The following is a 27555-nucleotide window of genomic DNA, read 5'->3' as shown; positions in this document are numbered from 1 at the left end:
AAAAAAAAAAAAAAAAAAAAAAAAAAATGAAAAGCAAAGAAAGAAATCCAGTATTACCTTTGTTTATAAAAATAAAAATGCATCAAGAAAATCTTCCCAGTTGTCTTGTAACCACAAATTTATTGAAAAATCCAGACGGAAAGACCACTTTCTTTGCGATGTGCAATTTTCCACAACTTTATATAAGCAGTCTGAAACTGCAGAAGTTTTCCCAATGTGCAAGACATCTTGTGGATATTCCAGAGTTGGCTTGAAGTGTTTAACTTTTACCTGCTTTGTGTACTTCCCTCAGAAGTTAGGAAACCATCCAAAATTAATTATTGAATACAGCCCTGTGCTGCTCACTTTAGCAGCACATATATTATTGAATATAGCCCCATTTCTCCACTGGAAGAATTCCAAGATTCAACTGTTTGATTTTCAATAAATGGAAAAGCTAGATTTGTTCCCCCTTTACCTTCGGTGCTGAGAAGAACATGGGGACCACTCCCATAACTAAGGCTTTTAATCTTCTTTCCACATAAGGCTTCTAGCTTCTTGGGTACAAGTGTACTCCGATTATCTCCAGTTCCTAGGCAATTACTATAATTCAGTCCAAACACAAAGACCTAGAAAACAAAAGTTTGTCAGAGTTATCTGGCCCGAAGTTATACTAAAAGCTCCTTTCTCAGTCAGTCACAGTGGTGCATGAGAGTAATTCCAGCACTCTGGGAGGCTGAGGCCAGAAGGTCACAATTTCAAGTCTATCCCCCAAAATTTAATGACCTAGCAAGACCCTCTCTCAAAAAAAAAAAGAAAGAAAATCTAAGAAGGGCTGGGGATATAGCTCAGTGCAAAGGCCCTGGGTTCAAAATTTAAAAATAAAAAAGTAAACAAAAAAAATCCACTCTTTGTCTATAAGGCACACTCAAGTCCAATTTGATAGCTTAGTAGATAAGAAGAGATGGATATGGTTGCCTGGAAAAGTTCAAACTCTGCTGACATTACTTAAGTTTTATACTATTTATACATTATGGGTCAGAGTACCACCAAATCAAGAAATTGAAGAGAGAAATTTTATAAAGGGTACAATCTTCCAGAGTTCAAGTTCTCTTTATCCTGCACTTTTTCTCTGTCTTCAAACTGCATGATCTGAATCCCGCCCCAAAACTAAATCGCAGTTTGCAGAGTCTTACCTCATCATTGTCAGTGACGTAAAGTGCTTCATTGCCTGAGGTACCGAAGACACATGCTTTCCGAATAGAAGCAATTTCTTGAGGTGAAAGCAGAGTAAAGATTGGCCACTTTCCTACATCCACCATGACTCTGACTTGAAGCAATTCCTATACATAAGCTGACATTGCTGCTAGAACAAACAAGAGATTCTAAGAGAAATTAAATAACTATTAAACTTAAAAAAGAAAGTCCTCGCAATAAAAAGCTCATTCCAAAATGACTTACCTTCACTTAAGTATATTACTCACTTTCCCCAGTGATCCTTCCTCTACTTTCAGACATGAGCCTTTTCCTGTAACAAGGGCACAATATACTAGAACCAGTCATTTCTTGCTCTGACCACTTACTAATCAGATTTATCTGTTCCACACATTTTATACATTCAGACTGCAGATACTAAAGATATGCTACCTAAATAGAACCAGGGTCTCCCCTCATGAACATTTCCCTCAGATATTCAAAATAAGTTATTAGTTTGTCTAAAATAGTCAATTCTCAATTAGCAATGTGTATGTGGTTTTATGATAAAATTCAGAAGTATTACCTCTACTTCCCCACTGTCCAACTTCCCTCCGCAGGATACCTTAAACACCCCATCCTTGTAGAGGATCACTGCCATGTGAAGCCATTATTTAATGATGGCAATGAGAGCACAGGGCAAGCAAAATTTTAAGCAGCATTCACTTAAGATTTATTGAGGTGGGGAAAGGTAGGAAGGTAAAAGAAAAAAACAGGAGAAAATGAAAAAATGGAAATAAAGTGTTTGTAAACAGGGAGGGAAGAGGGGGTGAAGGGAGGGCAGGGACAAGGGGAAAAAATGAGAACTAAGACCTGTCATGTAAAGGTAGAAGATCCCAATAATGAATGTAACTGTACTGTATGCTGAAAATGTACCAATAAACTCAATTAAAAAAAGAAAATATTATATTCCATTTCTAATTTCTTTGATCATATTTTACTTCACATTAACAAAATTTTTCATATAAAGAAAGATAAGGCAGTTCACCTCAATCTTGGTGATAATTTGATGACTATACTATAGCCTTCACATAAGTTGCAATTAGCTTAAATGGTACCCTACAAGTAGAGAGATGTGTAAGTTTCCATAAAACATCTAAACTTCATCTGTTTACAGAGTTTTATATAAAGAATCCTGGTCAGGGCTCAAATTTTTTTAAGGTTAAAAAAAATATCTAGACATTCCAGTGGTCTTCAGAGTACAAAATCATATTGTGCCAAGTGAACTTCCATTCTGGCTCTCACCACTGGGAAGTGAAAGAATAAAAACAGGGATTCCTGATGAGGACCAGAACATTTGAAGTTCCTTCCTTCTCTCAGACTTCTAAAAGTAGGGAAGAGAGACAGGCTCAAAACCAAATTTCTTTTGGCTCCGATCCCCCCCACCATTTAGCACATGTTGAGAGCACCTTGAGCTTGAGCATGCTTAGTCAGTAACACCTCAGTTCCTACCATCCCAGAGAGATTTTTTTCCATGAGCACCAACTAGGATGACAGGAACCAAACTATCAGCCCCAAGCATCATACCATATTCATTGAGGATTAAAAACATCAAAATATACTATGCTCCGCCACTACACAGCCAGATTCCCTCAACATTTGAGCATTCTGACAAGTGTGCAGGCATGAATATGTATACATGTTCTTAGACACTATTTTTTTTGTGTGTGGGGACGAGCAAAGGACTTAGTTTTTAAAATGCATAAACATGGTTAAAAACACTCTTTCAAGGGCTGGGCAGGGTGGTGCATGCCTGTAATCCCAGCACTCAGGAGGCTGAGGCAGGAGGATCGCTGTGAGTTCGAGACCAGCCTGGGGTACAAAGTGAGTTCCAGGTCAGTCTCAACTACATAGTGAGACCCTGTCTCAAAAAACAAAACAAAACAAACAAAAAAACACTCTTTCAAATGGTACAAGGGCTGGGGTTGTAGTTCAACAACACTGTACCCATCTGGCAAGTGCAAGGTCCTGAGTTCGATTCCCAGTAGTACAAAAAAAAAGTAAATAAACGGTACAAAAGAATACAGGAAATCAAGTCTCCCTACCATCTCTCTCTGACCATCTCAAAACCAATCACTCTATTGGCGAGGGACGCAACCCAGTGGTAAAGCACTTGCCTAGCACACATGAAGCTCTGGTTTTGATCTCCAGTACTCCAAAAAGAAAAAAACACCCCAGGGCACACTATGTGCCATACAGAACAAGAAGACAAGGTCTTCAAATAGGCTGTGTAGTATTTCCATCCCATCCTAAGGCAACAGTGTAATGTAAATACCACCAAAATGTTCTGATTAACTCAAAATTGTCACTGACCTTGCTACAATTTGATTACAGTGTTGAGGTGTCTAATTACTACATTTTCCTGGAGGCAGTGTCACCTCTGCTTGTATTTTTTTTTTTTAATTGCCAGGAATGGTGGCACACTGAATTCTGAGGTAAGATCGCAAGTTCAAGCCCAGTGTGGGCAACTCAACAAGTTATCAAGATCCTGTGTTTGAAACAAAGAGGGTGGGGGATGCAGTTCAGTGTGAAGCCCTTGGATTCAATTCCCAGTACTGCAAAATAAACAAACAAAACAATATACTAAGTATCATGATTCTATCAATTTGAAGAATTATAAAGTATATACCACCAAGTGAAACAAAATCAGGAAGAATTAAAAATTAATTAAGATTTGATCTCTTATAAAATCTACATTAGCCTTAAGTATCCTGGGCCTAACAATGACTCAAAAATGCAAAGTTAGGATAAACAATATTACAACAGTGCTGGTATTTTATGACATCTATTAAATTTTCCTAAACCTGAAAGAGAAGTATTAATATATTTGTTCTATCTAGATTTCATGATAAAGGACTATATAGTTCATCTAAATTTCATTTAAATCACCATCCCAAAGGTTGCAGAGTATTTCATATGCTTCAAATTATAAGATGTGAATGATTTAAAGAACTGAGGGGCACTGCTAATGAGGAAGAATCTTCAACTGGCCTGCTCAAACCAGGCTTCTCTGACAGGCTTATACTTTGGTAAGCATTCAGCAGTGCTTAACTAGCACCCTAAGAAAGGTAACTCAATGCTTTCCCTTCTTGTGGTACTATACATGCTGCAAATGGTAGCCACTATCACAGAAGCATCCCAAAGAAAGATGCCAACACAATGTATAATACAACTAAACCACGTGCTCATTCCCCAAACAAAACCCAACAAAAATGTACCCTGGAAGATTCAGCTATAATAGCTACATTATAAAACAATATATAATGTAATATATTTTAAAAATAAAAATAAAATATATAGAGAAAATAGGCTAAAATTTCTCTCTCTGAAAAGATTACAGGTGGCATATTATTGCTTTTCACTTTTAAAATATATTCCAAAATTTCTAGAATTTTATGTGATCAGTAAAAATAAATATTTGAGCTGGGTATGGTATCCTATGCCTGGAAAGCTAAACAAGAAGGATGACAAGTTGAAACCCAGCCCAGGCAAATCAGCAACTAAGCAAGATCCTGTCTCAAAATATAAATTAATAAAATCAAAAGGACTGGGGATTCAGCTAAGTGCAAAAGTTCTGGGTTCAATCCTCATTACCACAAAAAATAAACATTTTAAATGAAATGAAAGCTTTATTATTTCTATTATAGTTTGTCTCCTGTTAAAAATTTTTAAATATATTCCTTCTATAGATACATAACCTAGAGTGGTGGATTATCGGCAAAGTATGCAAAACAAAATATAAAATTAAAAGTAGAAGATGGAAATATCAAATGTTATAGGTACCATGGCTTAGACTTATTAGTCAGCTTTTCCATTTCTGGGACACAATACCTAAACCCAGACTTAGAGGAGAGGCAATTTAGCTCGTGGTTTGCTGGGACTGAGCACATATCTGGCTGGCTCCAAGGCAGGAACACCATGGTGCAAGGGTATGGAGAAGCAAAGGGCCTTCGTTCAAGGTGTCTGAGAAGCACAGCAGGGAGCAGCACCATAGAGAAAGAAGTGAGGAATCAAGAATAGACCCCAAGGCACACCCACCCAGACACACCAAAAAGTACACTCCAACTGAGCCCCCAGGGGAAGCCCAAGCCCAATCAAACTGACATTCTACCTTAACCATAACAAAGTCGATTCCATTTTTACTATACACCCAAAAGAATGAAGAACAAGGACATAAGCAGATAACTGCTTAGCAATGATGAGAGCAGTGTTATTTACAACAGCCAAGATAAGGAAACAACAAAAATGTCATTGACAGATGAATGGATAAACAAAAGGTGATATATACATACAATAGAATATAAAACTGCCTTGGAAAGGAAACTGATATGTGCTACAACATAGATGAACCTGGAAGTTACCATACTAATGTGAAATAAACCAGCACAAAAGGATAAATATTATATGGTGCATTTATATAAAGTACCCTAGAATCTGGGCATGGTGGCACACACCTATAATCCCAGCACTCAGGAGGCTGAGGCAGAATCCCTGCCAGTTGGACTACAGAGTGAGTTCAAGACTGGTCTGAACTACATAGCAAGACCCTGTCTCATAAATAAATACATAAATAAATGGGTATCCAAGAATAGTCAAATCCATAGACAACAGAATAGAGGGGTGGTGGAAATGGGATGTTATAATTCAATGAGCATATTGTTTCACTTCAGGATGGTGGGAAAATCCTAGAGATAGATGAAGTAATAGCTACATAACAAATGAACGTACAGAGTTACTGAACTGTATTCTTTAAAATGGTAAATGTCATGTAATGTATATTTTACATCTATAATTTTAAAATATATAATTTTTAAAATTGAATAATTACCCATGGGTAATTAATAAATTCAAAGATATATTTTTAAAATTTAATGTAGAAAGGTCTTAAAAATTACTTTTGGAAAAGTACAAGCATATAATCGTGCTTCATTAATTCTGTCTTGGGAAATTTAACTTCAGAGTAGAGATATTCTGAATGGAATATTTTTAAAAGAAATAGCTTCTTTGAACTTTCTAGCACATCAATCAAATTAGACTCAATGAACTGCTAAGATGACAGTTCTTCCAAGGGCTTGACTGATAATCATAAAAATGATGATCTGTAATTAACATGTCAATAATATTAAAGTTACTTTTGAAGTACTTCACTAAGATGATAGTTTTCTGATATCTTTATAACCCATATTTTATCAAGGAAAAGCCTCATAAATAGCATTGACTCATTTAGGTAATAGGTGAATAAATGATTATTTTTAACTGTATGGTGATAAAGCAAGGGTAGAAGAACAGAAAAGATAAATACAAGCAGAGGTAGAAGAGTTAAATACCTCCATCTACATGAATCTTTGTATTTTCTTTGCCACTTGAAAAGACATCCTGTGTCCCCAAAGGACTTGCTCTACATCCATTAGTACTAATGATCAATATCCCACTCCCTGGTATGGCACTGTCCCTAAGACAGTTTGTGGCAGGGGAAGAAAAGGTTGTCTTATTTTATAGCCTAAAAAGCAAATTCAATCAGGAAGACAAACACAGACCTTCCAATTTTAGAAATCTACATTTAGAGTTGGGAGGGCTGAAGTGGAGCAACAACAAATCTTTTGATTCCTCTAAGAGCACATTTATTTTACTTTCCCCTAGGAACCAAGAACTAAGGGAGGATGGGAGACGATTTTATTTAGCAAAAAATACATTTGAAGATGCTTATGGAGTCTGAAAAACAGGAAATAGATAAATAGTACCGGAAATTTTTATTTTGATGAAGTAATGGTCTCAATATTAAAACTAGAAATTTAGCATTGACCCACATATCTCAATCTCCTCCCTTATTCTAACCATGCAGTATCTGGCACCAAGAGACTTTTCAACTTTGGACCTCCCTTTTGCTAACCTGAAAATTTTCCAAGAAAAAGAGACCAGAGGGATCCCCTTAAAATGTCCTAAGCATTCTTTAGCATACCTGCAATAAGCCAGGTTTGGACTATTAGAAATAACAATGTTAAATATGCAAAATTATTTATTTTCTAATTGCAAGAAGCTTTTAACTAAAGCACTTAGGCATTAGCTGAAGATTTCTAATAGAGGTCCTTCAACTTCATAAACTGAATGGGGAGGATTTTAGCTGCTAAAGTGCATGAAAATAGAACTTATTTATACTTAATGAGATACTGATAGTCTATCGTGCCTCCAAAAATAAGCACTATTGTATGATAATGTGAACAAAACAACAGCATATATTACTGATTCTTTTCTAATCATCCTAGATACCAGGAATCCTGGGGATTTTGTACTACAGTCCATGCAATACATGTCATAGACTGTATATCTGCATATTGTATCCTGTTGTTTGCTTAATTATTCCAATTGTATTTACATTCTGGGTTTACTCTCACTTAGGATCTGGCTTTACATTAGACTTTCAGATCCTCAGAGGCAGGGATCTTGATTTGGGTGTTCTTTACAATCTTAGAAACCAAACTCTTTTTTTTTTTTTTTTTTTTTTTTTTTTTGTACTGGGGGTCAAACTCAGGACCTTATGCTTGTGAGGCAGGCACAGTGCCACTGAGCTAAATCCCAGCACCTTAACTGTACAGTCTAACAGATTATATAACAGCTGGTGATTTAGCTCAGTGGTGCTGCACCTGCCTTGCAAGCAGTTTCTGAGCTCGATCCCAGGTACCAAAAATAAATAAATAAATACATGTTAAAATAACATGATATAATAAATGTAAGCATTTCCACAGTGAAGATCATCTAGTTTCCTCCAAAAGCAAGTGGTCTTCATGCTGCTCTTCCTTTTTTAATCAATGAACGGTCCCACTGTAGCACAAAAGTTTTAAGAACATGGCCTATTTTTTTTTTCCTTTTTCCAGTACTGGAAATTGAACTCTGGGCCTTTGTACTGAGCTACATCTCCAGCCCTTTATTTTTTGAGATAGGATCTTGCTAAATTGCTTAGGTGGGACTGAAATTTGTGATCCTCCTGCTTCAGCCTCCTAACTGCTGGCATTTGCCACCATATCCAGATCTTCTCTATTTTTGAATACATTATATTTCAACTTCAGGAAAACCCAAATAAAAGAGTTCTAGGGTTTGGAGTAAACTTTTTTAAATACAACCTTGCAACCGTGTCATCCATTTATGCTGCAGTAAAAGTAATTCAAAACACAGAAAAACCACATGCTACTCACACCCACTTCTTTCATACCTATTCTGATGGACTTTTAGAGACTAAGAAGATGCTTACTTAGTATAGTGCCTAGGCCTAAAGAAGCCGAGACAGAATCAGCCTCAAACATTTCAAAACAAAAATATAATATGATTTCACCCAGTCGATAAGGGCTGCAAATAAAACGCAAAGTTTCAGAGATTTTTGGGGGCACTAGTCCTCTCACTGCCTTAGCTGCTAAAACAGTTGCTCTCCACTTCTCTTTTTTCAAGTTCACAGAACTGTGAGAATGAAAGGAAAAATAGAGTATCTTGAATTTTGACAAATACCACAAGACCAGTAAGCCTGAAAATGCAGCATTCTCCAAAAAGTTTTTCAGCCTTAATAAAGATGCAGCTGAAGCCACCTGTCAGGGGACTGAAGGTAATTCTCCCATCACATAAAGACAGCATGACTACTACCACAGAATTTGCCAACACCGACTGGGACTACCCTTTGCTTTACTAGTTTTGTTCAAATTCATCACTACTTTAGAGGAAAATGCACAGCACTGCAACTGTCAATTCCCAACAGCCAAAAAGTTATTTGGCTTGAAGAATAACTTGCAATAATGGCCCCAGAAGTATCTCTTCAGCTCTATCACTCAAATGGTTGCTTTCATGTCATTGTCCAGAAGCTTCTGACAATTTCAGGACACAGAGTATCTGACAACTCACTGAAAATGAAGAAATAATTCTATGGAAGGCATATGTGTACTCAGGTTAAAAAAATAACCCAAGTGGCAATATTAGCAACAAAAAGTAACATACAGGGTTGTGAAACTGACGGTGATCTTATAAAAAGTATTGCTTCTGACAAGGACCTAAGTTTGATCCCTGGTACCAAAAAAAAAAAGTATTGCAATTCAGAATACTTCTATTTCAAAAGGAAACCAAAAATCTCAATGACGTTTTTCTGTGGTTTTATTCCCTGTTGTATCACACATGCATGTGTCACAAAATAGACCAAACAAAAACAGATGGGTCAAAGATTTAAAGAAATCTCAACAACACAATAATACCTCACTTTATTTTTCTAATGAGTTCAAGGATGGGATACAGGGGTAAAGTTTAAACCTACCTATGCTTTCATGAACCTTCCCTACGTGGATGTTCTGAAAACAATTTTGTCTCCTAGTCACAAGTGTTTTGTTTTGTTTTTTGCGTTTTCGCTTGTGTGCGTGTGTGTGTGTGTGTGTGTGTTTTGTGTTTTTGCTTGTTTGGGTGTGTGTGTGTTTTGTTTTTGTAATACAGTCTCATTATGTTACCCAGGCTAGTCTAGGACTCATGGGCTCAAGTGATACTCCCACTTCAGCTCCCAAGTAGGTGGAACTAGAGGCACACTCCACTGCATCAAACTATATTAAAAAGTACCAACTATACCCTGTGATGAGCTAAAGCCAAAATTACAGTAATGAATAGACAGAACCATGAACTCTAATCACTCAATAAATGGTTATTTTTTTAACCTGGTGCAAAGTCAGGACACAAGCCAGACCCCCAAAACCCTCTGCCTTCAGCACAGCTTACACTGGGTAGGGGGATTAGGACACACAGAGAGGGACACACTGTGGACAGTACTCTGATGAGGTTCAGAGGCTGTGAAGCTACAGAATTGGGTGGCACTTATAATAGTGAGTTCATGTACCAGGTAAGGTCTGACAGAGAAATAGAACGTGAGTGTGGCTGTAGCCAAGCATCTCAAGCTTGAACTTAAGAGCCACACATAATCAGTGAAGGGTAGAAGCAGGGAACTGGCATGATCAAATATAGGTCTCTGAAGATTAGTTTGACTAAATATGGAGACTAGATGGGGTGAGGAGTGTTGAGGGAGTCAAAAGTAACTATTATCAATCTAGGAAACATCAATCCAAGAAAAAGGACTACAAGCCTACTCAAGGGAAAGGGAGAACTCTGGACATGATTAGCTGATGTGAGGTGGGCACTGGACAAGGGGAAAGATAGAGTCAAAGCTTACACCCAGATGTTTTACCTGAGTACAATGGACTGCCACAGGCTGAACAGAGAATACAGCAGGCTCCACGGGGACATATTAAGGTTTAGGTATCTGCAGGATGTCAAAGCAGACAAATCTCAACAGACAAATTTATAAATCCAAAGTTCGAGAGAGAGAGAGAGAGAGAGAGAGATCTGGATTGAAGACTTAGAAATCTGACAAGAGAACACCCAAGGAAAAGTATTGTGGAGTCAGAAGTGCAGAGGATCCTGGAAGAACTCAAAAAACTCCAAAAGGAAACAAACAGGAAGTACCCCTCAGAAGAGACTGAAAGTAACAGAAGGAGGAGGAAGAATACCAGCAGAGTACAGGGTCATGATCTAAGGACATGACAATCACAAACAGGGGATACACTAGTGTCAAATGCTGCTAAGAGACCAAACAAGGGAAGTACCATGGCCTCTAACAAGAAGAAGCACCACTGATCTCAACAAGAAAAGTCTCATGAGGCTGTGGGCAGAAGCCACGCTGCAGCAGATGGAGGCGTAAGTGAAAGGTGGAGAAAAGGAAACACTGAGTATAAGCAACTTGTTCCAGAAATTCAGTTGTGAAAGAAAACAGAGAAACAGGGCATAACTGCAGAATAAGATGGAATTGAGGGACAATTTTTGGTAATCTTCTTACTTGAAACATATCAGACTTCAACATTTAAAAGCTAATGAAGGGCTCAGTGGTTCCACTGCCTGCTTCACAAGCACAAGGTCCCAAGTTCAATCCCTGGTACTATAAAAAAAAAAAAGCTCACGAAAAGGAGCCTGCAGAGAGAAGTCAAAGATAGAGGACAGGGTATAACAACCAAATCAGATTACTGACAAAGCAGCAGAGAAAGAATCTACAGCAAAGATGTGAGAGGAGTTGCAGACATGGGGACTGTCTTCCATTCCAATACAAGAGGAGGAGGGAAAGATGAGGTGGATCCCCCAAAAGAAGTTTAAATAAAAGCTGAAAAGCTGGACTTGGTGTAAGCTGGACTTGGGACCTGAAATCCCAGCACTCTGAGCAGCTAAGAGAGAAAGATCACAAGTTCAAGCCCAATCTGGGCAATTTAGTGACTTAGCAAGGCCCTGATTCAAAATAAAATATTTAAGGAATTGGGGCTACAGACCAGGGCAAAGGCCCTGGGTTCACTCCACAGTACTGGGGAGAAAAAAAATGTTTAAATACTAGAAGCCAGGTGCTGGAGGAATATTCACTCATATTCTTCTGCACTGTACAGGCCCATAAGCAATGTACAAAGATTCCAATTTCTCCATAACCTCACTAACCCTTATTTCTGTCTTTTTAATAGAGCCATCCCAATGCGTGACATAATCATCTCACTATGGTTTTGACCTGCATCTAGAGGCATTCTCTTCAGAAGTCACCTAATTTTCCCTGTGAAAAGGTAAGGCATTCTGTTAAGAGGAAGAACAATAAAATGTGGAATGAAACAATTTGGGGAAAACAAAATAACAAGTAGATAAATTTGAAACAGCAACCAAAGAGGATGAAAAGAGCACTGGTCAGGGTAACCTAACAAGAAGGTAAGGCAGCACACATAACAAGTTGAAGATCATAGGCTGTTGAAGTATCCTTTGATTTGCAGCAAGATATTTCCCCAGGAAGATGTAAAACTGATATAACCATTATTGGAATATAAAGTTGCTCAGAGAATTTTCCCATTTAAAGATGGTGATAGAAGTGTCCCTGAAAAACCCACCATTTAGTAGCTTACACTTCTCTAACACACCTTAGAAATGACAGTTTACTTGTGATCCACTCTTCCTGCCCTTTGAGGCTGGAGCATCTCTCATATATATATTCAGTGCAGATCTACCACCCTTACTGCATGGATTTATAAATATAAACAGTGCTAATTTCATCAAATGGCAAACTGCAAGAGAAACATCACACATCCATAATTTCAATAATGGTCAGTCCTCTGAAACACGCCAGATAATCATATAAAATATTTATTACTGTCAGGGATGTAGCTTAGTGGTGCAGCACCTGTCTGACAAGCGTGAGGCCCTGAGTTCGATTCCTGATACGAAAAAAGTGGGGGGGGGAGACAAAAAAGAAAAAAATGTTTATTACAAATTGATAACTACGTATACAAGTAGTAACCAAGGACACAAAAGAAAATGGTATTCTGATTTAACCCATTACCTTGCAAAGTGTGAGATATACCATAATTTTTAGTTTAATTCAACAAATACATTCCTATGTGATATGAAATATAGATCTGATTAATACAATTTTGTCTCAGGGTTCACATCTTGAGACTAACTCCTAAATAACCTAGACTGATACCAAGGGTTTTATCTACGCCAAGTAACTTACCATCCCAATACTTGGTGACTTAAAACAATAGTTTTTTATCTATCTTAGATCTGTTTTGAGTGAATTCAGCTATGTTTACTCATGTGGATGCAGGCAATAAAGTCTGATTAAGCCTCATTCATATATATGGGACTGTCCAGTAGTCTTTCCTCTTCCACCTAGCATGGCCCAAGCCTCTATATGCTGTACACTTCTACACATCAGCTTCCAAGGCAAGACGGTGGAAGCTAAAGCTGCCATGTTTCTTAGGCACCAACCCCAGAACTGCACAGTATCACTTCTACCACCTTTTCTGTTAGTCAGCAGGGGAGCCTAGATTCAAATAAAGCATAATTAGATTCACTCCTGATGGAAGGAGCAAAGGAAGGGAAGAGAATGCTGGTGGTCATCTTTGGAAACAACCTATCACATCTATAAAAGCAACCACTGGATGTCTTCACTATACCAACATAGTTTAGGACTGAAGTATCTGAGAAGGGATAGGCTTTGTCTACTTCCTAAACTATCCCAGGGCCGGGGATTTAGCTCACTGATGACGCTGTCTGCCTTGCAAGCACAAGGACCCAAATTCAATTCCCGGTACCCCCCTCCCCCAAAAAACCAAAACTATCCCAGCAGAGTTGACCATGTAGACTTCTAATTTCAAAAAGTCATAAAATCCTCTTTTCTGGGGCTGTAGGAAGGATAGACATCACACTTCAGAAATGGTCTAAGAATAGGCTTCATGGACTAGATCACTTCCTTAAGTCATTTCACAAACCTTTCAACTTGCTATTATGTACACATGGGTATGTCATTTTAAAAGTGTACCTAATACTCAAATATACAGAAGTATCCTAGTTATTTAAACTTCTGTTGTTAAATTACCTAAACTCAAGAATCAAATAGATTTGGATAACTTCATTAACAAAACTCCTGATATTGGCTCTTCTAAACTGAAGAATGAGCTAGTGGGCATGGTGGTGAACATCTGCAAGCCCAGCGCTTGGGAGGCTGAGGCAGGAGGACTGTGTGAGTTTAAGGCCAGCCTGGTCTACACAGTGAGCTTAAGCCGCCTGAATTACAGAGCAAGATCCTGTCTCAAAAAAAAAAAAAAAAAAAAAAGAGAGAGAGCGCTAGTTTTGGATATGACAGTATTTCTTGAACTCTGAATTCTTACAACCTGCAAGTCTGTAATCCAATAAATTTGTACAGAAAAACTATTATCTTTAGACAGTATAATTACAGGGCATGTACACCCTTTAAACTTATTTGTATTTTCTAAATTTTGTATCTTTGCAGATTTTTTAGAAGGTAAGTCTATCTTGTGTACTTGGAAACACTAAATTTTAGTCCATTTTGTGGGTCAAATATATAATTGATAGGATGTATTCCTCTCCTCTAGAAAGTTTGTTTAAATTCAGCCAACACTCGCTACATTCCTCTTGTGCATTCAACACACATAAAATGTGAAAATGTTTTTAAGATTTTTTTTTAAACCATGCAATACACTTAAAAAAAAAAAAAAGGCATTCCGCTGACTTGCTGGACTCTGGACTCCTGTACAGCCCAAACCTTGTCTCTTATGCATGACTGTTTAAAGTAGTACACACAGAAGGAATATCACAACAGTAACAAAGGTCCTTTACATTCCCTCACAATTTCATTCTCCCCACAATGATTCTGAAGCAGAGGAAGACCTTTTTTCAGACTCCCACCCCCCGCTCGACCCCGTGATTGTTAAAATGGGGCCAAATTCTTACCGGAACATGGAGGTACTTTTTAATTTTAAAATTTTAAACATTTTTTTAAGCTACAAGCTTGATGGCTTTGGTTTTTATCGCTACTTGTTTTCTGAAGTTCCTGGAACTTGATTATGTAGATCACAGACATAAAAATCACCTGGCAAAGTAATCTCTTTTTGAGATAAAATGCTTCCTCTTCAAGAGAAAGGCAAGATATAAGAAAAAAGGTCTGTGTGGACATACCAATAAACAGACTGGAATTCACACAATGAATTAAAAGTCGTCTCACTACACGAACTACTATATAAACACAATTTAAATTACACACTCAAACTAAAGCAATTCAAAGGGTGCAATCTACCCAGTGCTTTCTTCAACCAGATATTCTGAAGTTTGAGGGAGGCTATAAACTCCCTTCAGAGTTCAACCATTTTTCCATGCCTTCTGGCATTATATATACTCTGAGGATTTAATATTAATGGCCTATAAAACACACCGGTTTCAGAAACTCAGCTTTTGCCCTTTATGGGCTTTAAAGCTAGCGAGACACTGAATCTTTTCTTAAAAGCATGATTACAAGATTTGTTTTAAAAAATTGCAATCCTCAGCTGCAACAGTTCTTCATCAGATGGCTTTATATTGTCTCGCCCGCAAATATAAACAAAAAGCCACTGAAGAGTACAAGAGAGCGTGCCTCGATAGTCATTTTAAATAAAATAAAGCAGGTAGGTTTGAAGGGCTCCTTTTTTCATCACAGGAAAGACAAGAAAAATGCTTTTTACTCTGTTCACCGCGCTCCTGGGCATACCTCCAGTAAGAGAATCGCCCCTTGGTGGATCACATGTCGCGGGGGAAAGGAAAACAAACGGGAACTGGGCTTGTGACACCGCTACCCTGAGATGCTGAGATCCGGGGAAGGGCCAAGTGAGGATGGAGCGTCGGAGGGAAGTCTGCTCTCAGCAAATCGGCGCGCAAGGTAGTGACACGCTTCAGGGGTGAGCAGAACCGCGCTGGTGCAGCTCGAAACAGAAAGCGAGCGGGGAAAACTTTCCCGGCCTCTTTCACTCTCGCCGCTTCCTAGCTGGAGGAAGCGCAAGCTGAGGGGCCAGAGCGCCGGCTGCGGACGCTGCGCCTCGCGGGCCGGGAGCCGTGGAAGGGCGGCGGGAGCGTGTAAAGGGGCATACCCGGCGGTCCAGTCCGCGGGATAGGGAGAGAGGAAGGCCCGGGCCGGGTGCGACCAGCGAGCTCCAGCCCGCGTCCACCGCTACCTGCAAAGCCAGCGCCGCCCGCCGTCCGAACCCAGGCTGTGCGAGGGCCGCGAGCTCTCGCAGTTCCGCCGGCTGCAGGAGCCTGAGTGAGCGAGCAGCGGCGCAGACTCTCCGCTCAGCAGCTGAGCGCGCGCTGGGGGAGGCCGGTCACGTGACGAGGGCCGCCGCACGTGACCCGTGGCCCGGGCCGCCTCTCCCGGCTCTTGGTGCCCGAGGCCCGGACTTCCGTAAGCCAGCCCGAGGCCCTGCGGAGAGTAGAGGGGGAGCGTAGTGGCTGTGGCGGAAACTCACCATAGGCTTTTGCCTGTAGGGGAAACGAGGGACGCGCCCGGCGCAGGCTCCTGCCCACCTCCTCCGAAGGCTGGGCTGTGGAGAGAGGCCCACCGAGAGGGAACTAGGACGGGAGGGAAAGGGCGATGCGCGGCGCCGCGGGCGAGGGCCGCGGCTGGGCTGAGACGTTGTTTGTTTCGCCTGGCACACGTTTCTACCGCTCACACTCACCCCCACCTGCCCTGGCTCCAAAGCACCAGCCAGGAAGATAGAGAAGGTGGCACCAGGGCCAAGACAAGAAGGAAGGACGTGAAGGACAGGGTGCAAATAAAGGCAGGCAGATGTCCCTCAGAAACAGGCTGTCAAAACTGGAAGGAGCTAGGAGGGCTCTGACTCAACCCATTTCTTACAAATAGGAAACTGTGAAGGACAGTACAATTAGAAACAGGGAACTTGAGAGAGGCACTACTTCCCCTTCTTTCAACTATACACAACACCATCCTAATGACTATCCATGTTTAAATTTAGGAGGCGAGATGCCCAAGTGGCAGATCGTTGACACCAGTGAGATGGAATGGCAGGCACCTGGAACAGAAGGGTCTGGCCACAATTGGAGGCACCTGCAGGTAGAGCTGTCTGACCCTTTAAATGCTGGAAGCCTGAGTTGTCAAGGGTTGCTCTTCCTGCTCCTTTTTCCTTTTACCCTTCTGCCTGTTCCGGCTGCTACCATGCTATGATCTTCAATAGACGCAGCTTCTTATTACCAGGTGCACTCTTGGCAATGCCTTCCTTGTCCTGTACAAGAACCTAGACGATTTTTGTCCCATTCAACTGTAACAGAGGAACTGCTTCTTGCTGCTCAAGCCTATTAACTGTAAAGAACACAGTTTTCTGTAAAATCTATACAGCTTTTCAGCTTTTCAATTGGCTCTGCAGAATGAAGTCCAAACTTCTTGGCATAGTGTTCCAAGCAATCGTTCAAACTTTCCTTTCCCATTTGTGTGCCCATGAATAAATTTTTTAAAATGTTTCCTAAGTACAACTAAACAGCTCTGGTGGATTACTAGAAAAACTTACTTTCCCCATCTGCCCATTTCCCAAGGTTATTCTAAATTCTGGCTACAGAGAATTCCTGTTTGCATTGACTACTTAACTTTCCTTCAATTACTTTTTTCCCTTAGTTGCTTTACTTCCATTTGCATTTGTTCCAGTCTTTTTCCCTCTATCTGAAATCTGAATTACTATCTCCGTTCCTGAAAAGGGTGGGGGGGACAGTAAAAAGGTATAACCAGATCTTATTCAAGAACTGTTGCAAGATGAGAGTTGAGCCCAATTGTATATTCTCTTATCTCTGTTTCCTCAAAGGTGTGACCCTGCCTTTGTTGATTAGGCTCAAGCAATTGGAAAGATTAAGGCACAGAAACTAAACTTTAGAAGGTCTCAGGTAGTTTGATCAACGTAAGCCCCTTAATACTTCAACCTAAACTTCTTGTCCCTAAACCCCCCACCCATAATCTTAGCCTCCACTAAACAGGAAAGATCTTATGACCTAAAGTAATTCCAGGGAAGACCAAAGACAGCCATGGAGCTAGTCAGATTCCAGGAGCCTCCGTGGAACAAGGATCTCAATAAAAAGGAGCTGCAGACAAGAATCTACAAGTATTTCACATTTCCCTTTGGAATGCTCCCTTCTTTTCCTGAGTAATTGTCTATCATCTCTCTCTTCCCTGTTTTTCTCCATCTTCAAAAAAATTGTCTTCTCAGGGCCAGAGATTTAGCTCAGTGGTTCCGCTGCCTGCCTTACAAGCACAAGGACCAGAGTTTGATCCCCAGTACCAAAAAAAAAAAAAAAGTCTTCTCTTAGTTTAAACTTGGCTTTTTAAATTCTTTACTGATGCTGGGTTTATGATTCCCCAAGAGCTGTGTGTTCCAGCAGAGTAGCATGATGTGGTGTGGTGGTGTTTACTCCTTCCCAGACATTACATCTTGACTAAGATAGTAGCATTTCAGTGAATTTACTAATAGAGGCTTTAATAGAAACTCTTGGCTACAATCTGATGGAAGGAACTTTCTGTGAAACGTGTATGAGATCAAAGAGAGAGAGGAAGAGGGAAAGGGAGAGGAGGGAAAGGCTTGTGGTTTGATTCATCCAGTAGTTCTTGAGTGCTCACTGCTATGTGTCCGGTGTCATATTTAGAGCATCTTGGAGGATAAAAAGTTGAATGATACGTAGTTGATGACCTCCAGGAATATGTAGTCTGTTCATTATTCCAATACTGTGTTAAGTGAGCACAAATTAGGAGTCAGAAAGGATATTTGTAACATGAATTTGGGGGATAAACAGTAGATGAAGAAGGGAAAGCAAAAGACATTCCAGGAGTGAGCAATCTAGCCAAAGGTGGCAATGCATGAAACAGTATTATTTGCTTATATAAAAAAAAATCAAAGGGGCTGGGGATTTAGCTCAGTGATTCCACCACCTGCCTCACAAGCGCAAGGACCCAAGTTTGATCCCCAGTACCAAAAAAAAAAAAAACAAAAACAAGTAGCACTGTGTCAATGTCCTCAGTGGTGTCATTTATCTCTAGAACAAAGGAAACTTAATTATATTAATTCTGATGTACTTGAAAGAATAAGATATTTATATTAGTATTATTGACTGGGTTGAGTAACTTTTCCTTGCCGTTATTTATTTATTTATTTATTGGCACTAGGGGTTGAACCCAGGAGTTTTGCATGCTAATAATGTGTTCCACCACTGAGCTATACTCCCAGCCCCTGAGTTACTTTCCAGCAGACAAATTATAAGTATATCATGTATAAATTGGCCTGGAGTAGTGGTAGATGGGTTTTTACCTTTTTCCCGACTCCAAAGATTCTCCATAATTATGAACTTAAAATAGTGAAATTTCTTGTTCTTAAGATTACTATACTCTAATCTTTTTCTACAAAGTAAAAGAACTCAATTTACAAATAGTATATCAAGAAAGAAACTGATAGAGAAACCTATCTCTATAGGCTAGGTGGAGAGAGTATTGTTTGTTTGTTTTTTGCAGTACTAAGGCTCAAACCCAGAGTCTTATATATGCTAAGCACTTGCTCTGCCCCTGACCTATATCCCTAAGCCTGGAGCTTCTCTTTTTTAAAAATTATTTATTATTTTATTTATTTTTTTGATACCAGAGATCAAACTCAGAACCTTGCACTTGCAAGGCAGGTGTGGTACAGTTGTGCTAAATCGCCAGCCCTAGAACTTCTCTTCTTAATGCTAAAACATGACTACACTGGTAAAAAGTATCTATCAAGAATTTATTGAAATAATGAAAGATTAAGATAGAATGGGACATAGGAGAATGATTCTAGTCACTCCTAGAAGCTTAGAATTTCATTTCAAAACTTAATCTCTTCACAAATCTGAACTAGAACATGCTCTTCTGTTCACTTTCTTTATTATGCTTTTCTTCTGTGAATATTGATTTGAGCAGGTGTGAGTCAGCCTGTCTGGTTCCAATTCCCTGAGCTGGACCATCTTTGCCCAAAGTCTCTTACAAAACACTTGCTTTTCACAGGCCACTAGAAAGTTCTTGATATTGAGCAAGCCAGATTAAAAGAGATTTTATTTTACTGCCTCAAAGATTTGAATACTATTTGTTCTGAGAGAATGTAAACAGTGGGGAGCACCCAGATATCCTTTCTTCTCTGCTCCTTCCCTCACTTTGGAGTTGTTCAAGATTGAGAGAAACAAGCCAGTGGACCACCAGCCAACTCTTGTATTGGCTAAATGGGGAACATTTAAATAGAATTTAAGATTGTCTACTTGTTTATATATGTAGCCAGAAAATCTGTTCTGACAGTCTCAAACACAGTATAATTAATTTTGAGAATTGAGAATGATGTAGTTTTAAAATTTTTACAAATATAATAAAATGTAGACTCTATCTAGAGAGATTTCACTTTGATTCTCATCAAAACCAAACAGCAAACATGATCAGTCGCAATAAGTTTTGTAGACTCAATCATCTATCCAACTACTGTAGAGATACTTCTGTTTTTATAATTGGATTAAATATTACATAAAACAGAGAGAAAGAAAATTTAAAGGAGAGGTAATAGAGAACTTGAAAAAGTTATTCTAATTCCTTTTTTTTCCTAATCCCAAGAAGTACATGAATTGACTTTGTCACCATGCAAACACATTGAATAAACAAATAAGTATCTAAGCCCCAGCTAAAGAAAACTTGTTGACCTATAACTTTACCTGCACTGACTCAAGTCTTGAGAGAAGAGGTGGCATAAAGAAATAAGCCTAGCCAGGTGTGGTGGTACATTCCTGAATCCCAGTTACTTGGGAGGCTGAGGCAAGAGGATCACAAGTTTTAAGGCCAGCCTGGGCAATTTGTCTCAAAATAAAATGTAAAGGGCTGGGGAATATAACTCAGTGTTAGAGTGCTTCCCTAGCTTCAGTCTCTAGGAGTGAGAGGGAAAAGAATGGAAGGAGGGAGGGAAACCTACACTGTTCCTTAGACGAGGCATGAAACCCACCTAAACACAGTACTTTTTGTAGCTGTTATCTCTTCCATGTAACATCAGTTTTGCACATTAAAGGGATTCAGTGCCTTGTGTTTGGAAGTGTTTCTTTGGCCTTTATCAGATGAAAGCTTAAATGTGGAATTTCGGCACTGTCCATGTCAACTGACAGTGATATACAGCGTACATTGCCATGCCTGGTAGACTTTTCTGGTTTACCAAGCTACGTTCCCAGCACTTTTTACTTTTTATTTTGAGATAGGTCTTCACTAAGTTGCCCAGGCTGGCCTTGAATGTGTAGTCCTCTTGCTGTAGCCTTCACAGTAGCTAAGGTGTACATCACCACACCTGACTTAAATTTAATGTTTTTAAGAGACCAACGTTAGGGGCCAGGATGTAGCTCCATGGTGCTTCGCCTGCCTGGCAAGCACAAAGTCCTGAGTTCGATCCCTGGTACTGCCAAGAAAAAAAAAAAATAGACCAAGGAGGCTTCTTGTCTTCCATTCTGTATTGTCCTCATAGTATCACTTAATTTGTCACTTCACCTTTATTATCCCAAACCAGCAAGTCATGTCCTATCAGAAAATAGTATTCCTGCCTCCATGGCCACCCCAAGGGCACTTTAAGGACTTTTCAAGATTCATAGTGACATCCAGGTGATCAGCCAGTCTTACTTCAAAGTCAACTATAGCCAGAATTCCTAGAAAAACAGAAGACTTCCTATTTCCTACCAGGAGCTGGTTGCCTCTTATTGAGCCATGATGCTGCCATCACTAAATGCAAGTGGAACAAGAACCACTGCTGATGAATAAAAAATAAGTATAAGCTGGGGGTTGTGGCCCATGTGTGTAGTCCCAGCACTCTGGGAGGCTGAGGCAGGACAGCAAGTTTGAACCCACTCTGGACAACTTATAGACTTGACAAGATCCTGTCTCAAAATGAAAATATATAAAGAAGTAGAGATGTAGCTCTGAGTTCAATTCCCAGTACCCTGGGAGGCTAAGGCACAAGTATCATAAGTTTGAGCCCAGACTGAGCAAGTTAGTGATTTAGCAAGATGCTGCCCCATGCCAAAAAAAGAGAGAAGGAGAAAGAAAGAAAGTCAGGAAGGAAGGAGGAAAGGAAAACAGATGGAGGCTAGGGATGTAGCTCATGGCAGAGGTCTTGGGTTTGATCTCCAGTACTATGGAAAAAAAAAAAACAGAACAACTGGGGGTAGAATACTTGCCTAGCATGTACAAAGTTCTAGGTTTGCTTCCCAATACAAGCACAGGCACACACACACACACACACACACATGTGTACACACACACACACACACACACACACACATGCAGACACATAGTAAAGGACTATAAAAGATATTTTGTGATGAATCATAGAAATTTAACATGGATTTGATATTAGGTAATATTTGGGGACTGCTTTTTTTAGGTGTAATGATGGAAATATTGAACATATCCTTATTTGGGGGAGATGTGTACCAAGTATTTAAAGGCAGAGAGTAATGAAGTCTACAAATAAACACTATGGATATCTGTCTTAATTACTTTTCTCATTACTAAGATAAAATACCTGACACCCAAAGTTAAAGGAGGAAAGGTTTATTTATCTCACAGTTTGTAGAAGTTCCAGTCTATAATTGGCTGACTCCAAGGCAGAGTGACATGGCAGGAGAAATAGTTTGTGGCAGAGGACAGAAAGTAGCAAAGCAACAAGGGACCTAAATATGCCTCCTTGACCCTTTATCTTATCCAGGTTACTTAGGGCAGATAGCATTCACACCCTTAATCTCAGTGCCCTTGAGCCTAGCATTGCACAATGAATCAGTCCCAGCATCACACACTCTAGGTGGAGCCTACTCTGAAAAAGCCCCACCTATGATCACATAAGGCTTTGGGGAAACATCTAGATACAAGCCATAGCAATATCCATATCCATAAAGAGAGATTATAAATATGGCAAAACATTCACAATTGTTAAATATGCAACATATTCTTTCTATCCTTTCAACTTTGAAATGTTCATAGTAAAGTATTGGACAGTGGATGAGAGGTAACCTTTATACTTCAAACTGAGGAAACAGGTTATTTCAGTAATTTATCTATTCTGAAATGTCTTTTAAGTACCTACCATGTTCTGGGTACTGTATTAAGTTCTGGTTATATATTGGTGAATAAAGTAATAATTGTTTCTTTTGTGAGTACTGTGCTATATCCCTCACTCTCTCCTTGAAGACTGAAGGATTTATTCCCCCATAGTCTGGGAAGCTTTGTATATTGACAACCCTCTTCAGTGATTATCTTGGCTAAAGAAAATTATCTTACTCAAGATCATGTCACCTTCTAGTGCCAGCCTGTATATAACATATGACTGGTCAATGTGGGATTAAGATCTGACACCTTCTCAACTAGGGACAACTCTGAAGGGTAATCCCAGCTTCAGAATGCCCCTGGGAATTGGCTAAAGCCTGCTTGTGAGTAAGCTGCAGCCCATTTTCTCTTCCTGCTCAGTCTTGCTTCCATCCCTTTCCTCTACAGGGCCTGAGAGCATCTACCATTGAAGAGGCATTAACTAAACAGAATGACTTGGCCAATTGATGTCAGCCAGCTTTTTCATCAGCCACTCTTGTGCTGGCATAATGGACTAATGAAGAGAAAAGGCATGGCAGCAAAGACGGAGGCTACACATGAGCCCAACTGCATGATCTCGCACTCAATGTCAATCTAACTACTACCACAGCCAAATAACCAACCTGGCTCCAACAGAAACCACTGCTGAGACCCAGTACAGCATTATCCTTTGAAGATACTATTCAGCCACTTGGTGGCAAGGTAACTACATTGAACTCTTCCCACACTGGTGGGGCAGCCATTTGCTTTAACAGGAATAAGCAAGTAACCTGTTTATGGTTTTGTTTTCTTGCCTGCAAATCCTCAGCCAATGACTGTCCAAGGATTTGTGTGGTGGTATCCACCAACATATTCCACATATTATTGCATTATGCCAAGGACCTCATTTTGCAGCAAAGAAAATGTAGCAGTGGGCATAGTGGGCATCCACTAGACCTGTCACGTTGTACACCACCCATGAGCTATTGGCCTCATGACCAATGGAACAATCTGTTGAAACCTTGGCTAAAGTGCCAGTTTGGAGAAGACATCCCCCAAAATAAAACACTATCCTCCAGGATGCAGTAATACCCTAAATCAATCACCATTTATATGGTGCTATAACCCCAACAGTATAATTCCTGGAAGGGGGATTCAAGATGTGTAAACAGTAGTATCCCCACTTACATCAGTATTAATGAATACTTGGGGGATTTGTGGGGAATCCCTACAGCTGAAGACCTCAGGTTCAGAGGTGTTGGTTCCCAATAGGAACATTCCTACTAGAGAACACAGCAAGAGTCTTGACTTTACATCACCATCTAGGCTCTTTGGGTCCATCATGTCAAAGAACAGCAGGCAAGAATGTGGGGCTGGCCATGGCCCGCTGGCATTTGACATTGGAAACATAACTTCTTCTTCTACCATTAGGCATTGATACAACCTATGTAACATTTGTTGCTTTTCAATGACTCTGTCTGTTTGTCTATTTGGTTTTTCTGAGACAGGGTCTCAGCTATGTAGATGAGACTGACCTGGAGCTCACTGTGTAATCCAGGCTGCTCTTGAACTCCACCGAACTCACAGTGATGGGATTACAGGCGTGCGCCACCACGCCCAGCTCAAGGACTTTGTTAAATTTGTTTGTTCTTTGACCCTGTGATGGGAGGAACTTGAAGAGATAGCCAAAGATCTGATGTTCTCTGTAAGAGTCAGAAAATCCGGTCTTTGCATGCAAATAGTTGCTTGGTGCTTCCTGTTGGTGTGCCTTTAAAAAGAGCTGTTTCTGTAAAATAAATCAGACTTCTTGTCTCCACACTATTGAGTGTGCTGTTTTTTCTCAATCCTCCCTCCCCAACTCAGGCATGTTCGTGTTGTGATGGCTGGGCCGCCACACAAGAACACAATCTTCATTGAGGTAACTGACTGTTCCCATCAACAGGCAGTAGGGCTGCTGTTACACAGTGGGGGCAGGGAGACATGTATTTGATGCCCAGATAATCAACTTGGATATCTTTTAGTACAATTTAAATGCTAAGCCTCAAGAGGTAAAACAGAAGGAATAGACTCAATCAATGCCAAAAGTCTGAGGCATCCCACTGGGTAATTCATCTGAACGTTGGAGCTACTAATCAATAGTGAGGAGAATCTGGAATGAACAGCAGAGGAAGGAGAGAATGAATATGAGCTGCAGCAGCAAGGGCCTGTGGTTCATCCAACTACCCTCTTCCTTTTATCAATTATCCCCAGGAAAATGCTGTGAATGAAATTTGAAGAAATACTCTCTGGATATAGTATGGAGAACAAAGCAGATAAGAGTAAACCACTAACATCATTGTAGTGTTAGGGAAAGATATCCAACCAAGTTTGCCCCTCTCCTTCCAACTCAATTCCAGATGTCCAAGACACTAGAATTTTTTCCTCACGGGCTTCTTCCCTAGAACCACTTCCCCAAGGATGAATTACATAACTGCATGGCCATGGGATGTCCACGAAGTTGGCTGTTTGTGGGGAATGTAGACAGAACTTGGAGATTGACTGTCAAAAAATGTGTGCAAAGTTCCTTGCCGTGTGAGATGAAGCCAGGATTGGAAAAGAAAGGAATAAGCTAGAGAGCAGGTGTAAGACTTGAATAGGCTAAAGTGACTCCATGCTAATAGGCCAGACTGTGCTTCTTCATATGCTAATTGCTACCTTGGTTAACAGCCCACCCAGGGGCAAATGATTTGACAAAAGGTGACCATAAAACATTTCCAACATAAGATAAGCAATGTGTTTGCAGTCTTGTTCTGTGAATTCCCTGACTTTGTTTAGAAAAACCTTATAAAAGTACCTCAGCCCCTGAGCAGTGGCCTCTCTGAGCGACCTGGCTCTGGGTGAAAGGGGGTTCGCATGCCCTTTCGGGTGCCCCTTCCCAATTAGGCTACTCATGCACGGAGAGGTCTGACAGGAGATCTTTATTGTAGGGAGGCGAGCAGGAGGCAGGAAGGCAGAGAGAGAGAGAGAGAGAGAGAGAGAGAGAGAGGAGGAAGAAGCAGAAGGAGAGAGAGAACAAAGAAAGGAAGGTCCTTTTATCAATTTTGGGGTGGGCTATTGTTTATTTATGAGGAGTGAGTTACTTTTAACCTATCACAGGCCAGATTGTCTTTATGGGCCTAGTCCTGTAGACACAGGTTTCAACTTCCTGGACCACTGTGGCCTTGGGCGGGAGGGAAACCAGAGATAAGGGCATGAGATCATTTTAGGAGTCAAGATGTACCAGGAGAATGCAGCCTGTGAGGCGGCGTCACAGCATACTTTAACATGATCAATTCCCTAACACTGGGAGTGCCATCTGGCCAGACTAATAAAGGTCTATTTACCATCTAGCCTGGTGTGTTCCTTCCTGGGTTTCTCGTTTCTCCGTGGAGCTCCCGGAGCCTCGCTGGGTGTTAGGGCCCAGCATCGTGGAGGCCTTTTTGGCTGTTTACGCTCCATGGAGTGGAAGTGAGACTTTAAGTCTTACACAGGTGCCAGGGTAACCCTGCCAAGTTCCAATAAAGAGCCTATGAATTCTAAATTTGAAGCTTGGCTATCCAGGTAATTAAAAACCCGTACTTGTCAAGATAAGAGGAGATGACATATTTTATTCAACATGTTGTTAGCTTGACTTTTAAATTATTAAGTTTTAGTTATATATGACATATAGACTACCATTTATAATTTTGCTCTGGTTCCTACAAATGTTAGGGATGGTCTAAAAGTCATATTACTTCCTCCAAAAAAATGTAGACTGGAAGCTAGCTTACTACAAATACTAGGATCCAGAGGATAATGAAATATCTTCAAAAATGATACAGGAAGTAGGAAATGATAGTGCATGCTAATAATTCTAGCCTTCTGGGGGTTGAGGCAGAGGGGATTGCAAGTTCATTTCCCATCCAAATAACTTAGTGACTTGGTGAGACCCTGTCTCCAAATAAAAAATAAACAAAGGGATGGGGATGTAATTCAGTGCAAAGGCCCTCAGTGCCATACCCAGTGTGCGTGTGTTTCGGGGGGGGGGGGGGGTGGGAGCCAGCCATGGCCCACTGACATTTGACATTGGAAAAATAACTTCTTCTACCATTGAGGCACTGATACAATCTATGACTCTGTTTATTTGGCTTTTCTGAGACAGGGTCTCAGCTATGCAGATGAGATTGACCTGGAGCTCACTGTAATCCAGGCTGGTTTTATGGGATTACAGGTGTGCACAACCACGCCCAGCTCAAGGACCTTGTTAAATTTGTTTGTTCTTTGACCCTGTGATGGGAGGAACTCAGAGGGATAGCCAAAGATCTGATCTTCTCTGTAAGAGTCAGAAAATCAGGTCTTTGCATACAAATAGTTGCTTGATGCTTCCTGTTGGTGTGCCTTTAAAAGGAGCTGTTTCTGTGAAATAAATCAGACTTCTCTTGGTCTCCGCCTAGGCTTGAGTGTTCTTTCCTTTCTCAATCCTCACTCCCCAACTCAGGCATGTTCATGATGTGACGGCTGGACCACCACAAGTGGCACCCGAACAGGGACCTGAGTATCAAGGGATCTAGTGAAGGCCCCCGCAGGAAGAAGGAGGCCTCAACGAAAAGGTAAGGAGCGGTGAATTTTCTTGTAAATATTAAAAATGGTAGACAGCATTTGTCACATGGTTTTTGTACATATTTTTAAAAATTTCTCGAGTGTAGCAGTTGTTCTGACAGCTCTGCTGGAACCCCTAGGCCCTGAGGAAGAAGCTGCTAAATATTATGAAAATGTATGGCTGCCTTCAATGGCACCAGCCCATACTGAGGATTCACAAAAAATTCAGTTGGAAGATAGATAGGTTGGAAAAAATAGAAAAAGTGATAGAAAATCTGTCT

At 40.3% G+C, this 27555-nt stretch overlaps 1 protein-coding gene across 9 annotated transcripts in view; it reads right to left on the bottom strand.

Moving 5' to 3' along the window:
• Positions 1–15863, bottom strand: part of Rcbtb1 (RCC1 and BTB domain containing protein 1) — a 51634-nt gene extending 35771 nt beyond the window's left edge. The window contains exons 1-5 of one of the 9 annotated variants that reach the window (XM_010636967.3): positions 15771–15863; positions 3547–3721; positions 1441–1507; positions 1176–1342; positions 458–608 (exon numbers count right to left, since the gene is read on the bottom strand). In XM_010636967.3, the coding sequence (XP_010635269.1) occupies positions 458–608; positions 1176–1301 (277 nt within the window). In that variant the 5' untranslated portion in view covers positions 1302–1342; positions 1441–1507; positions 3547–3721; positions 15771–15863. The other 8 variants (XM_033759990.1, XM_010636975.3, XM_033759991.1 and 5 more) reach the window with 8 other exon arrangements.
• Between the last annotated feature and the right edge of the window lie 11692 nt (positions 15864–27555).

Source organism: Fukomys damarensis, unplaced genomic scaffold, assembly GCF_012274545.1.
Source record: "Fukomys damarensis isolate Sample0158 unplaced genomic scaffold, DMR_v1.0_HiC HiC_scaffold_38, whole genome shotgun sequence".
NCBI classification, from domain to species: domain Eukaryota; kingdom Metazoa; phylum Chordata; class Mammalia; order Rodentia; family Bathyergidae; genus Fukomys; species Fukomys damarensis.
Note: the sequence above shows the minus strand (reverse complement) of the source record. Positions and strands in the feature narration are given on the sequence as shown.